This window comes from Canis lupus, chromosome 9, assembly GCF_048164855.1.
Source record: "Canis lupus baileyi chromosome 9, mCanLup2.hap1, whole genome shotgun sequence".
Taxonomy (NCBI): Eukaryota; Metazoa; Chordata; class Mammalia; order Carnivora; family Canidae; genus Canis; species Canis lupus.
This window is the reverse complement of record NC_132846.1, coordinates 30,152,638-30,168,659: the sequence shown is the minus strand read 5'-3', so window position 1 is coordinate 30,168,659 and position 16,022 is coordinate 30,152,638. Positions and strand designations below refer to the sequence as shown.

Here is a 16,022-nt window from a genome sequence, read left to right as displayed (position 1 = left end):
AAAATAAAAAATAAATATATTTTTAAAAATAAAAATTAAAATGTTTTATTTATAAAACTTTTTTTTAATGTTTTATTCTTTTATCCTGAGGAAAAACAACTTTATTTGGAGAGGTACTTGTTATAAGTATCTTTTTATTTTATAGTTTGTATCCATTTAATTTTTGTTGACATGTGATCAGATACTTAGCTCAACTTTGGTAGGAATCTATTGATTATATCAAACCCAAATTGACAAACCTTTGAACTATGACTGGTTTTCATGAAAATAGTCACTGGCTACCTTTTTTTTCCCCTAAGAGAAACACAGTGCCCATGTCAAACTCATTAAGAACTTCATTACTAATAACATAGTTCTAGACCTCCTGGTTTTTAGGATATCTTTTTATAAAATAATGGTTTGATATTATAATTAAAGTTTAATGTTCTACAAATTGTTGTATTCATAATTTTGTTATAGAAAGAAATACTAATGCGTTCTGTTGTTCCCTTTTGCAGAAAGAATACTCCTGTGGGAAGAGGAATCTTGCAGTCATATTTTGACACTATGCCTCCCCTTCCTCTTCTTGTTGTGGTCAATCTGCATTCAGGTGGCCAAGTATTTGCATTTCCTTCAGACCAGCCTATCACTGAACAAAACCTTTTATTGTGGCTTAAGAAACTAGAAGCAGGACTTGAGAATCATATCAGTAAGTTTTCTGTTTTAATATACCCAGTTATGTATTTTCATAGATTTTTAAACTTGAATTATAGCTAATATATGCTAGAATGAGTTGAATTGTAATGTTTGTAAGTATCCTAAATATTAATATGTTATAGCATTGTCCATGGAACAATTTTCTTTGTGGTAAGTATTAATTACCCCAAGAAAATAAGTACCATTACATTACATTTTATTAAATTTAATGATAGTAATAACTAACATTTATTGAATGCTTGATAGGTGTCTAGCACCATGTTAAATGAGTTAATACATGTTAATCACTTAATTCTCCTAAAAGTCATAGGCAGTATTGTTACCTGTAGAAGAGTTAGGTAACTAGTTCAAAATCAAATGATTAACCAGTAAATGAGGAAGCTTTAATTCCAACCTGCATTTCTTTCACTCTATTATAAGAAAATAGATCTTGGTCAGTTTATGATGCTGGCTTATGATATGTCATAGTCTCTACTTTTCTAAAACATACGTGAATTTATATCTGTGGTACAAATGTATATGTTAATTCATATACAATTATAATAAACCTGTTACTATAATCTAAATAAGTTAACATGTAATAACCTAGATTATTAGTATATGGAGAAAATAGTTTGAAATTTGATGTAGTGAAAAAATCTGTTAAGATACTACCAAGGATTTTGTTATTGGATACCAGATGAACTATATTATATTTTGACATTGTTCCATGACAGAGTCTCGAAATACAGTGTGTGTGTACATAAATATGAGTGTATCTATATATACATACAATACTTGTGTACAAATTCCAATTCATTATTATATTGTCTCAGCCAGCTTGCATATTGTGAATAAGTCATTATGTATATTTGTGTATATGTGATACAGGTACCTAATTTAAGTGTCAATCATTGCAGCACACCTGTTCTTCCCAGGTGTGGGAACTTCATTTCTGTTAAGTTAGGCAGTTTTAACTATGTTTATGTTTAACTTGCCTATGGATGATATTTTTTATGGATTATATTTTTATATTGAAATATAATTCACATACCATAAAATTCATCCTTTTAAAATGTATAATTCAGTAGTTTTAGTATATTTACAAGATTGCATAACCATTGCCACTATTGAATTCCAGAACATTTTCATCACCTCAAAAAGAACCCCCCTTACCTATTAGCAGTCACTTCTTCTCCCTTCCCTCTTTCCCCAGACAATATATTTTATGTCTCTGTAGATTTGCCTATCCTGGACAATTTATATAAATGTGGCCTTTGGATCTGGCTTTTTCAATCAGTACAGGTTTTTAAGGATCATTGATGTTATAACATAAATCAATAGTTCATTCCTTTTTATGGATGAGTAATTTTTCGTTGTTTGGATATACCACATTTGTTTTTCCATCAGTTGGACATTTAGGTTGTCTCCACTTTTTGGTTCTTATGAATAGTACTGCCATATACATGATGCGTTATATATAAACCTCATGATGACCACAAACGAAAAATCTAAAATAGATACTCAAAAAATGAAGAGAAAGGAATCCAAACAAAACACTAAAGAAAATTACCAAATCACAAGGGAAGAGGACAAGAGAAGGAACAGAGAACTACAAAAACAACCAGAAAACCATTAATAAGATGGCAAGAAGTACATACTTATCAATTATTTTTTTTAAAAGATTTTATTTTTAAGTAATTTCTACACCCAACACAGAGCTCAAACTCAGAGGCCCATGATCAAGAGTTGCATGCTCTACTGACTGAGCCAACCAGGCACCCCTCAATAATTACTTTAAATGTAAGTAGGCTAAATGCTCCAATCAAAAAACTTACAGTGACTAAATAGATGAAAAAACAAGACCCATCTATTGGCTTCCTACAAGAGACTCACTTCAGACTTAAAGATACATACAGAAGGAAAGTGAAAGAATGAGAAAAGATATTTCATGCAAATGGAAACAAAAAGAAAGCTGGGTTAATAGTAATTATATCAGGCAATATAAACGTTAAAACAGAGTATAACAAAAGACAGTGATAAACATAAAGGGATCAATCCAACAAGATATAACAGTTGTAAATATCTAGGCACTCAATATAGGAGCACCTAATTATATAAGCAAATATTATCAGACATAAAGGGAGAAATTGACAGTAATACAATACTGTAGGGGATTTTAACACCCCAGTTACATCAATAGAGAACATCCAGACTGAAAATCAATAGGGAAACAGTGGCTTTAAATGACATATTAGATCAGATGGACTTAACAGATATATAGAGAACATTTGTCCAAAAACCATCCTTGCATCCCTTCCCACAGAAGTACAAAGGATTGTAAGACTACCATGAAAAACTATATGCTAAAAAATTGTACAACCCAGAAGAAAAGGATACATTCCTAGAAACTTAAAAACTTCAAGACTGAATCAGGAAAAACCAGAAAGTCTTTAAAATAAAACAATTACTCCTACCAAAATTGAACCAGTAATCAAAAAATTTCCAAAAAAACAAAAGTCATAGACCATAAGGCCTCACAGGTGAATTCTACTAAACATTTAAAGAATAATACCTATGCTTTTCAAACTATTCCAAAAAGTACAAGAGAAAAGAATTCTTCCACATTTATTTTACAAGGCCAGCATTACCTGGATACCAAAACCAGACAAAGATACTACAAAAAAGAGAAAATTACAGGGAAGTATCCCTGATGAACATAGATACAAAAATATTTTTTTAATAACATTTATTTTTTTATTTAGAGAGAGCGAGACAGAGTGGGGTGGGGGGGTGGAGTCTTAAGCAGACTCTGGACTGAAGCTTGGAGCCTGACATGGGGCTTGATGTCATGACCCTGAGATCACAACCTAAGCTGAAACCAAGATTTGAATGCTTAACCAGCCGTGTCACCCAGGTGCCCCTAGAAGTAAAAATTCTTAACAGAGTATTAGCAAAATGAATTAAATGTATTGAAAGGATCATGGAGGTTCCTTAAGAAATTAGAAATACCATGTAACTTAATAATCCCACTTCTGAGTATTTACACAAAGAAATTTAAAACACTAATTTGAAAAGATATATGCACCCCTATATTTACTGCAGCATTATCTACAAGAGCAAAGATATGGACACAACAGAAGTGTCTATTGATAGATGAATGGGAAAGAAGATATGGTAATTATACTAAACAATGGGATATTGCTCAGCCATAAAAAAGAATAAAATCTTGCCATTCATGACAACATAGATGGATGGAGAGAGTATTATGCTAAGTGAAATAAGACAGAGGAGCACAAATACTGAGTGATACAAGTTATACATGGAATCTAAAAAAATAAAACAAATGAACAAAACAAACAGACACGGAAAGAACTAGTGGTTTTCAGAGGGGAGGGATAGACAAACTAGGTGAAGGGGATTAAGAGGTACAAACTAAAGTTATAAGTCATGGGGATGGAAAGTACATCTTAGGGAATATAGTTAATATTCCATTTTTGTATGGTGACAGTAACTAGACATACGGTGATCATTTCATAATGCCAATCATTATGTTGTATACCTGAAGCTAATATTGTGTGTCAACAGTACTTCAATTAAAAAAATAAAATTAAAAGGTGGTAATGTTCAAAGGTACAGAAACCTGAGCTCCTGATCCTACCCCCTGGATTATTAATGGTGTGGCTCTAAGCAAGTCTTTCTTTATTTCTTCCTCTGCAACTGTAAAGTAAGATTAATAGTTCTTATTCTATGTCACATACTTATTTTAAAAATCAAGTATAAATTATATATGTATAGGCACTTTGTAAGGTATGAAGTCCTGAGTATTTTCATTAGTCATATAGAGATCTTTCCTATAAGGAACATCTGTTGGGCTTTAATTCCTCAACTCAAATCATTACCAAGAAGAAAGAACCAGAATTTTTTTTTTTTTTTTTTTTTTTTTTTTAGTTTCCTGAGACTGGTGTATCTTCCATTGTAATTCTGTTTATGCCTTTGCCAACTCAATCTTTGAGGGTTTTCCATTATTACTCTGTATCAGTGTTCCTATTCTTAAATTAGTCCTGCAGCCTCTGCAGCAGGAAAGAAGCAAACTGAACAGTACTTCTTTCTATTGAGTCCTATCTTCTGTGCCAGCAGGACCTGTTCTCACCTCTTTAAGAGATAGATTGGAGACTGAGATGCTGTAGCTACTCCCAGAAAAGTCTGAATCTGTGGTGCCCTGTGTGTCTGCTTTATCATGCTTGCTGCATATATTAATTTATGTGAAATTGTGACCACTGGCTATTCTTACTCAAGATTTTCATTTAGCCTTCAACTTTTCTATCATAGATCTTGATTTTCATTTATAAAATTGGAATAAAAATTATACTTACTGCATGGGATTGTAAAGATTAAAAGAATAATGCCTGGTGCAAAATAAAGGTTCAAAAATATTAGCTATTATTATCAGTACTAATTTGATAATAAAGCATTTATTATTTATACATGATGAGAGTCCAGTTTAATTTGCAATTGAAAACATCTAGGACCTTTGTATAATTTTCTTAACAAATAATTAGCAGAATTGAGATGCCTACTTCTGGGCATTTTGCCATCATGTCAGACCACTGGATGCAGTGTTTACCTTAAAAAATAAATATGCTAAATATTCATTATGCTTTAAGTTGGACTTTCCTTGAAGATACTTTAATGTCTTTATTTTTAATTATTTATTCATGAGAGACACAGAGAAAGAGACATAGGCAGAGGGAGAGCAGACTCCCCATGGGGAGCCTGATGCAGGACTCAATCCTGGGACCACTGGGACCTATGCCAAAGGCAGACACTCAACTATAGTTGTAGCCTAAATGTAATACCCTTCTGATGTACCATATACTAGGATTTCATATAATTGAGTGTACATGAGGAAATTATCAAGTATAGATAAACTGCATATGTATTTATGTAGATTTTTGTTGGCACTTTTCATCTGCCTCTGGAAATGAGAATTTATATGAGTTTCCTAAGCTTTTAAAGGTATGTATTTGACTTATGAGAGATGCTCAAGTTTGTATTTTATCAACATTTATTTTTATTTCTTTCATGTAATAGTGTAGAGATTCTTTCACTGGAATTTATTTTTTAAAAGTTTACTTTGCATATTTCCCTTAATTTATTTCTCAAAATAGCATTTTAAATGGATACCTAAATTCTAAAATGTTTTTGTAAAGTCTTTCTACTCAATAGAGAAGAGTTGGCTAATTTACTTATATAATGTTATCAGATGAAACCAGTTTTCCTCTTCTAATAACTAGTATTTTAAAATAATGTTCAGATTCACTACTATGAAGCCCATCTAAGACACTATATAATCACTGTCTGTTTGTAGTACAGTTGACTCTGTAGCAATTTTTAATTATTCTTCATTTTATAAAAATAATCCCAGATCTTGTTTTCATAAAGTATATGCAAAGTATAACCAAGAACTTCAAAAACATCTATGAGTGAACATTTGGTTGCATCCATATCTTCACTGTTGTAAATAATAATGCAATAAACACAGGGGTGCATGTATCTTTTCAAATTAGTGTTTTTGTTTTCTTTTGTTAAATGCTAGTAGCAGAATTATTGGATCATATAGTATTTTTACTTTTATTTTTTTGAGGAACCTCCATACTGTCTTCCACATTGGCTATACCAGTTTACATTCCCACCAATGGTACACAAGTGTTCTTTTTCTCCACATCCTTACCAACATGGATGGACCACTTATGCTAAGTGAAATAAGACAGACTGAGAAAGACAAGTACCATATAATTCCACATAAATGTAGAATCTAAAAAAAACAACCAAATAAAAAGCAGAATCAGACCTATAACTACAGAGAACGAACTGAAGGTTGCTGGAGAGGAGGGGATGGGTGGGGATGGGCAAAACAGGCGAAGGGGAGTGAGAGATATAGGCTTCCAATTATGGAATGAATAAATCATAGGGATGAAAGGTACAGCACAGGGAATATAGTCAGTGATATAGTAATAGAACTGTATGGTGACAGATGGTAACTACACTTGTGGTGAGCATAGCATAACATATAAGCTTAGTGAGTCATTATGTTTGTTATACACCTGTAAGTAGTAGTATAGTTGTATGTCAACTATACTCAAATTTAAGAAGAAAGTTTCAAAAACAAAATGCTTTAAAATGTAAAGAAATAGTTGTCTAAATAAATAAATGTGTTTGTTCCAAAAACTTTTTTTTTTGTAATGATTCATAAGAAATAGTTCCAGGGAAGCTTCTGGGGAAGATGACAAAGTAAGAAGATCCAAAGCTCACCTCATCCCATGGATACAACCAAATAACCCCTACATCAGTGTAAAAACCAGAAAGCAACCTGAAGACTGGCAGAAGAGACTCTCCACAGCTAAATGTAAAGGGGCTGCATTGAAGAAGATGCGAAGGACAGAGTAGTTGGGAGATAAACAACTTTTGGGACTGTCCTCAGAAGGGAGGGACCCTGCGGGCACATAGAAGAGAGAGAAACAGACCTTCACACCAAGCATGACAGGCAGGAGGTACCTGCATCCACACAACATATGACTTTGAAAACCAGAGGGGCCTAATTTCATGAGTTCTTAAAATCAGTGGGGCCTAAGGCCTGGAACTTTAAAAAGTCAACAATCAACAGGCTCAGCTCTTGGAGAACCTGGAGGTCAGAGCCCCCACCCTTAAAGAGACAGCACAGCAAACAGCCTAACAGAGATAGAGCATAGAAGCAGAGTTTGAAAAATGCCTGGGGTGTATCAGGAGGAGATTTATTTACTGATCTCAAAGTGTATGCTGGAGTGGCAGGGATCTTTAGGAGACTTCTCTAGGAACAAAGGAGCTGGTGGACATCATTTCCTTCCCCTTCCCCCAGCATAGATATGTGGACACCTGGGGGACCCAGCTCAGTGCTAACAGTCTCTACCTAATTTGCCAACCTACCCTGCATTCTCCTGTGGATATGCCCCTCCAAGACACCCTTGGACAGAGCTTATCCAAAGTGGTGCCACAAGCATGGCAGTGTACAAGTAGCCCGGACCGGGCCAGCAATACTGCAAAGTAACTCCTGCCCTGGAGGAAGGGGAAGACAACTACATAGCAGTCCGACTTCAGCCCCAGCAGTGGGCTAGGGGCAGACATCAGATTTGACTACAGACCTTGCCCAGAACAGAAACTTCTCAGGAAACAGGGAAAGTGTCCCATGGTACTATATCTGGCAAACACCTGGTCCGACTCAAGTGCACTGGGGCCCCATACTGACCCACTAACAACACAAGGATTGATCCCTGTCCACAACAGGCGAAGAGCCATTGGAGATGATTACACTGAAGCAAAAGTGGCTCAGCCACAATAGTAGGGCATATGTAATACAAATAGGAGACATCCATGAAGTGCCAGCTTCTGTTCAACAGGGGCACTGGAGTGCAGGGCACTACAAGACCTCTTTTCCATAAGGCCAGTGTTTTCAAGAGCAGGAGACGTAGCTGACTTTACCAGCACATTGAAACAGAGTTCAGTGCTCCCTTCAGCAGCACATATACTAAAATTGGAATGATACAGAGAAGATTAGCATGGCCCCTGTGCAAGGATGACACACAAATTTGTGAAACATTCCATATTTTTTTATTTATTTTTCTTTAATAAAGTTGCATAAACCAAAAAAATAAAAATAAAAAAGAAATAAGAAAGAAACAGAGTTCAACAAAATGAGGAGACAGAGGAATATGACCTGAATGAAAGAACAGGACAAAAATCACAGCAAGAGAGCTAAACAAAACAGAAATAAGTCATATGCCTGACAGAGAATTTAAAGTAATGGTCATAAAGATACTTGCCGGACTTGAGAAAAGAGTGGAGGACCTCAGTAAGACCCTTAACAAAGAGATATAAAACTTTAAAGATAAAAACATAAAAGAGAACCAAAGATGAAGAACTCAGTAACTCAGTTTAAAAATATACTAGATGGAATAAACAATAGAGGAAACAGAAGAATGGATTGGCAACCAGGAGGACAGAGTAATGGAAAGCAATTAAGCTGAACAAGAGAGAGAAAAAATAATAAAAATTGAAAATAGACTTAGGGAACTCCATGACACCATCAAGTATGATAAATGTTTGCATTGTAGGGACCCCAGAGAGAGAAAAGAAGGCAGAAAATTTATTTGAAGAAATAATAGCTGAAAAATTCCCAAATCTGGGGGAAGGAAACAGAAATCCAGATCCAGGGAGCACAAGAGACAACTAATAAAATCAACCCAAGGAGGTCCACACTAAGACACATAGTAATGAAAATGGCAAAAATAGTGATAAGAGAATTTCCAAAGCAACAAGAGAAAAAACAGTTACTACAAGGGGAACCCCATAATGCTATCAGCAGATTTTTCAGAAGGAACTCTGCAGGCTACAAGGAAGTGGCATGATACATTCAAAGTGCTGAAAGGTAAAAAATCTGCAGCCAAGAATATCTGGCAAGGCTATCATGTAGAATAGAAGGAGAGAGAGAGAGTTTCTCATACAAAAGTTAAAAGAATTCATGACCACCTAAATAGCCCTATAAGAAATATTAAAGGGCACTCTAAGGGAGATACCATAAACAGTAATAAGAAAAGTAGGAACCACAAAAGCAATTAAATTAAATATATATGTAAAAATCAGTGAAAGGATTCACAAAATAAAAGGATATAAAATATGACCCCATATACCTAAATGTGGGGGAAGAAGAGTAAATAATGGGTTCAAACTTAAGTGACCATCAACTTAATACAAACTGCTATATGCATAAGATGTTATATATAGACCTAATGGGCCAACCAAGAAATCAAAGAAGAAATTAAAAAATAGAGATGAGGAAAACAAAAACATAAATGCTGCAAAATCTTTGGGATGCAGTAAAAGTTGTTCTAAAGGTTAAGTTTAGAGCAATACAGGCCTGCCTCAAGAAGCAAGAAAAATCTCAACCTAACCTTACATGTAAAAGAGGTAGAAAAAGAACAAACAAAACCCCAAACCAGTAGAAAGAAGGAAATAATAAAGATCAGAGCATATCTAAGGGAAATAGAAATAAAAAAAAACAATAGGTCAATGAAACTAGAAGCTGCTGCTTGGAAAAGATCAGCAAAACTGATAAACCTTTAGCCAGGTTATGAAAAAAAAAAAAAAGAAGAAGAAGAAGAAGAAGACTCAAAATCAGAAGTGGATAGAGGAGAAATAACAACTGACACCACAGAAATATAAAGAATTACGAAGGATTATGAGAGTATTATGAAAATTTATATGCCAACAAATTGGACAACCTAGAAGAAATGGATAAATCCCTAGAAACATAGAACCTCCCAAAACTGAATCAGAAGGAAATAGAAAATTTGAACAAGTGATGAAATTGAATCAGTAATCAAAAGACTCTCAACAAACAAAGTCCAAATGGTGAATTCTACCAAACATCTAAGGAAGAGTTAATACCTTGTTCTCAAACTATTCCAAAAAAAAAAGGAGAGGAAGAAAAGCTTTCAGATCATTCTATGAGGCCAGATAAAGACCCCACAAAAGAAGAATCACAGGCCAATATTTCTGATAAACTTAGATACAAAAATCTTTGACAAAATATTAGCAAATTGAATCCAACAATAAATTTAAAAAAAACCACCTCTATCAAGTGGGATTTATTCCTGGGATGCAAGGGTGGTTCAATATTTACAAATCATCAATATGATACATCAGATTGATGAGAGAAAGGGAAAAAAACATCATATTTTTAAAAAGATTTCTATTTATTTACTCATGAGAGACACACAGAGAGAGGCAGAGACATAGGGAGAGGGAGAAGCAGGCTCCCTGCAAGGACCCTGATGTGGGACTCAATCTCAGGACCCCGGGATCACACCAAAGGTAGACAGACGCTCAACCACTGAGCCACCCGGGTGCCTCTGATCATTTAAGTAGATGCAGGAAAAGCATTTGACAAAACATCCATTCATGATAAAAATTCTCAACAAAGTAAGTTTAGAGGGAACATACTTCAACATAATAAAGGCTATATATGAAAAATCCACAGGTAATATCATCCTCAGTGGTGAAGAACAGAGCTTTTCCTCTAAGGTTAGGAACAAGACCATTTAAACACTTCTATTCAACATAGTACTGGAAGTCCTAACCAGAGCAATCAGACAACAAAAAATAAAAAGCCATCCAAATTGGTTAAGAAGAAGTAAAACTATTACTATTTGTAGATGGCCTGATACTATATACAGAAAACCCTGAAGATTCCACCAAAAAACTACTAGGACTGATAAATGAATTCCAAAAGGTTGCAGGATACAAAATCAATAAACAGATCTGTTGCATTTCTATATCCTATCAATGAAGTAGCAGAAAGAGAAATTAAGAAGACAATCCCATTTAAAATTATACCCAAAATAATAAGATATCTAGGGATAAACTTAATCAAGGAGGTGAAAGACTTGTAATGTGAAAATGAAAACATTGATAAAGACAACTAAACAAATAGAAAGATATTCCATGCTCATGGGTTAGAAGAATTAATGTAGTTAAAATGTCCATACTACCCAAAGCAATCTACAGATTTTAATGCAATCCTTATCACAGTACCAACAGCAGTTTTTCATAGAACTAGAATAAGCAATCATAAAATTTGTATGAAACCAGAAAAGACCCTGAATAGCTAAAGCAATTTTATGCAGGAAGAACAAAACAAGAACAATCCCAGATTTCAAGAATACTACAAAGCTGTAGTAATCACAACAGTATGGTACTGGCCAAAAATAGACACATAGATCAATGGAGCAGAATAGAGAGCCCAGAAATAAATCAACGATTATATGGTCAATTAATCTTTGACAAGGAGGTGAGAATATGCAATGGGACAAAGATAGTCTCTTCAGCAAATGGTGTTGGGAAACTGGACAGCTACATGTAAACAAATGAAACTGGACCACTTTCTCACACTATACACAAAAATAAGCTTAAAATGGATTAAGGACCTAAATGTGAGACCTGAAACCATAAAAATCCTGGAAGAGAGTACAGGCAGTAATTTCCTTGACATTGGCCATAGCAACATTTTTCTAATATGTCTCCTGAGGCAAGGGAAACAAAAACAAAATCAAACTATTGGAACCCAGCAAAATAAAAGACTTCTGCATAGCAAAGGAAACAATCAACAAAACTAAAAGAAAAGCTACTGAAAAAAAAACTACTGAATTGGACAAGATATTTGCAAATGATATATTTGATAAAGGGTTAGTATCCAAAATACATAAAGAACTTATACAACTTAACACCCCAAAAATAAATAATCCATTTAAAAAGGGGCAGAAGACATGAATAGACATTTCTCCGAAAAAGGCATCCAGATGGTCAACAAGACACATAAAAAGATGCTCAATGTCACTCATCAGGGAAATGCAAATTGAAACCACAATGAGATACCACTTTATACCTGTCAGATTGGCTAAAATAAAAAATACAAGAAATAAGTGTTGATGAGGATGTGAAGAATAAGGAACCCCTGTGCACTGTTGATGGGACTGCAAGCTGGTGCAGCCCCTGTAGAAAACAGCAGGGAGGTTCCTCAAAAAATTAAAACCACAATTACCATATGACTCAGTAATACCACTACTATTTACCCAAGGAATAAAAAAATGCCAATCAAAAAGATACATGCATTTCTATCTTTATTGCAGCATTATCTACAATTGCCAAATTATGGAAGCAGACTGTCCATTGATAGATAAGCTAATACTTCACACACACTGGAACATTACTCAGCCATAAAAAAGAATGAAATCTTACCATTTGCAACAACATGGACAGGTCTAGAGGGTGCAGTGCTAGGTGAAATAAGTCAGAGAAAGACACTCATGTGGAATTTAAGAAACAAAGTGAACAAAGAAAAAAGACAAACCAAAGAACAGACTCTTAACTATATAGAGGACAAACTGAAGGTTATCAGAGGGGAGGTGGGTGGGAGAGGATGGGTAAAATAAGTGAAGGGGATTAAGAGTACACTTACCCTAATGAGCACTGAGTAATACATAGAATTGAGGAATCACTGTATTGTACACTTGCAATGTTAACTATACTGGAATTAAAAAGAAAATGTTCCAGTTCTTTGGGATAAAGTTGGGTAGGGTAGAAAGGAGGAGACTTTTTCACTTTAACTTGTATCTGTATGTAATCTCATTACCACACTGCTATTTTTTTAAAACCTCAACAAGGGATGATTAGAAGATTTTGGACTTTTTTTTTCTTTATTAATACTAACCTTTAATTAGAATACAATAGCTTGCAAATACATAAAGTGAAAATGGCTAGTAATGACAAATGTATCAAATTTCTTAGATCATGACAATAAAAAATCTAGTTTCATATAGATAAGTAAAATTGATAAAGTCTTTACTCCTACAAATATATTTTTCAAAATAAAATATCTTCTAGTGTATTTATATGATGATTTTATAGCTGTTCATTATTAACTTTTGGTTGTATCTTCCTTGCAGCAATTTTACCCGCTCAGGAATGGAAACCTCCTCTTCCTGCGTATGATTTTCTAAGTATGATGGATGCTGCAGCATCTCAACATCCCACAAGGAAAGATCCTGAGTGTACAAAAGAAACGGATGTGCAGGAGAATGATAAAAAACAACATGAAGATAAATCAGCAATCATAAAAGAACCAATTGAAACACTGAGAATAAAGCATTGGAATAGAAGTAATTGGTTTAAAGAAGGAGAAAAATCATTTAGGCATGATAATAAAGAGTTATGATGCTCTAAAGAGCTGGTTTCATAGAGCTGTGGAGAGCTTTACAGTCTTTTTAGTTTATTTGATAGACTGAAGAATTTATTAAAAATATTAAATCATTTCAAGTTTCTACACCAATGTTGTCCAATGGAAATATAATGCGAGCCATATATGTAAACTTGGAATTTTCTAGTAGTACATTTTTTTTAAAAAGTAAAAAATGAGCACGTGAAATAAATTTTAATCTTTCACCCAGTAAGTATACCCAAATTAGCTAAGTTAAGGGGATCCCTGGGTGGCTCAGCGGTTTAGCATCTGCCTTGGGCCCAGGATGTGATCCTGGAGTCCTGGGATCAAGCCCCGCATCAGGCTCCATGCATGGAGCTTGCTTCTCCCTCTGCCTGTGTCTCTGCCCCTCTCTCTCTCTCTCTTTCTCTCTCTCTCTCTGTGTCTCTCATGAATAAATAATTTTTTTAAAAAAATAGCTAAGTTAAATAAAAATTGAGATATTTTACATTTTTTCTGTCAAGTCTTCAAAATCCAGTGCATATTTTACCCTTACTGTACATTTCACTTCAGAGTAGGCCACATGTGGTAACAACTGTATGAGTTCAGTTCTACACAAAAACTGGTATAAATAATTTAACTTAGTTCTAGCTATGAATTAGAATAAAAATGCAACTCTAGTTTAATCACAGCTGACTCCACAATTGTATCACATAGCTGGAAATAGTATTTGTTTTGTTGTAGACATGATGTTAAAACCAGTGTTTTTAAACCAGGGAGCAGTTTTGCCCCCCAGGGGACATTTGGCAATGTCAAAAGACATTTTTGCCTGTTATAACTAGGGGTGTTACTGGCATCTAGTGGGTAGAGGGCAGGAATGCTGCTACACACTATCATGCTTTGGACAGCCCCTCATGACAAAGAATTATCCTGCCCAAATGTCAGTAGTGCCAAGGTTGAGTAACCCTGTATTAAACTAACTTATGGTAGAATGTTCTTGTTCTGCTCAGTTATGTCTGAAAAAATCTCAAATATTAAAGATAAATATTAGGTGGTCTTATCCTGATTATTATCTGAATATAACCATGTCTTTTTTTAAATTTTTATTTATTTATGATAGTCACACACACACACACAGAGAGAGAGAGAGAGAGACAGGCAGAGGGAGAAGCAGACTCCATGCAACAGGAGCCCGACGTGGGATTTGATCCTGGGTCTCCAGGATCACACCCTGGGCCAAAGGCAGGCACCAAACCGCTGCACCACCGAGGGATCCCTAACCATGTCTTTTATTATAAATTCATTTTTATAGTACTTTTGAAAGGTGATAAGATAACCCTAAAAAGGATATAGAATTACATATGCATGTTTATATATGTATTATACATGTACATATATATGTACATATATGCATTATATATCATATATACATTATGTAATATAACTTAAAACTTTAATTATATCATATAAATACATATAACTCAAGTGTATATATAAAGGCATATGAGATAAAGATATATATGTATAAAGGTATATAAGAGAATCTTAAAACCTGCACTTAATTATACAAGTTATATTGCTAAGTTGAAGAGGAATTAGACATTCTGCTATCCTCTTCACAAAAAGAGAAGCTCCCTCATCTGAAACATGTATGAAATGTACCTTTGTAAGCTTTGGACAAATCAATTGGTCTCCTCATCTGTATAATGAGAGGAGAAGCCATAGGGCCTCATCTATATAATGAGAAAGATTAGCAAAAAAAATAATTTTTAATTTTAAAAGCACTTACTTGTCAGGCTGTTCTGTTTGTAGCAGTTTGTCTCATTTTCACTCCATGCATTTTTTTTTTTGAGACATTTGCTGAGAATATCCTACTTGGTGCTCTACTATATTTTTCCCTTTTAATACCTACTTCAGGTGTCTTGTTCTTGAAATTTTCTGCACATACAATTTGCCTAGTACAATTGAGTTCATAAAAAAAGCAAAAGACAGCTACATTTCATTCTAACAGATCATTTGCTACTGTTAATACCCTCTCCTTGATATTTTTCCTCTAGCATGTAATGCATATTATTTCAGTTCATATGAACTATAAATGTAGTTTGTAGTACTGAAACATTAATCTAACCACTAGAAAATGCTAATTAACTATAAGCACACAGAAACTTGAAATTGATTATTGTACTATAGCCAGCAATTTTGACAGTTGTTAATAACATGTTCTTTTAATAATTTTAAATAAAATGTCTAGATTTCAGGCTTCCTTCAAAAACTTCTTTTAATCTGTGTCATGCCCCATATTGGACTGCCTACCTGTATTAAATGGATTTCTTCAGAAAGGTTGCAAGCAACAGAAACTTAAGCAAAATGGGAATATTGGATAATTCACAGAGTTAGAAGAAAAAACAAGCCATGTTTTAAGAAGATAGGAACCAAGGCTGTTCTGGGATCCATGTGTGAGGAACTAAGAGCTCAGTGATGAAGCAGTTCCAATTGTTTTTCTATCTTTTGTGACTCAGGGAATCCTGGGAAACTTGCTTAGGGGAAGGGTGGACAC

At 34.3% G+C, this 16,022-nt stretch overlaps 1 protein-coding gene and 1 non-coding gene across 7 annotated transcripts in view; both read left to right on the top strand.

Annotated features, from left to right (window-relative positions):
• Positions 1-15,737, top strand: part of TXNDC16 (thioredoxin domain containing 16) — a 121,555-nt gene extending 105,818 nt beyond the window's left edge. For all 6 annotated transcript variants that reach the window (XM_072838566.1, XM_072838563.1, XM_072838565.1 and 3 more), the window contains 2 exons: positions 498-688; positions 13,215-15,737. In XM_072838566.1, the coding sequence (XP_072694667.1) occupies positions 498-688; positions 13,215-13,483 (460 nt within the window). In that variant the 3' untranslated portion in view covers positions 13,484-15,737. The remainder of the gene's footprint in view (positions 1-497; positions 689-13,214) is intronic.
• On the top strand, positions 8,216-8,322 carry LOC140640819 (U6 spliceosomal RNA). Its single transcript, XR_012037437.1, has one exon. It is a non-coding gene; the product is annotated as a U6 spliceosomal RNA (small nuclear RNA).
• Positions 15,738-16,022: the final 285 nt, after the last annotated feature.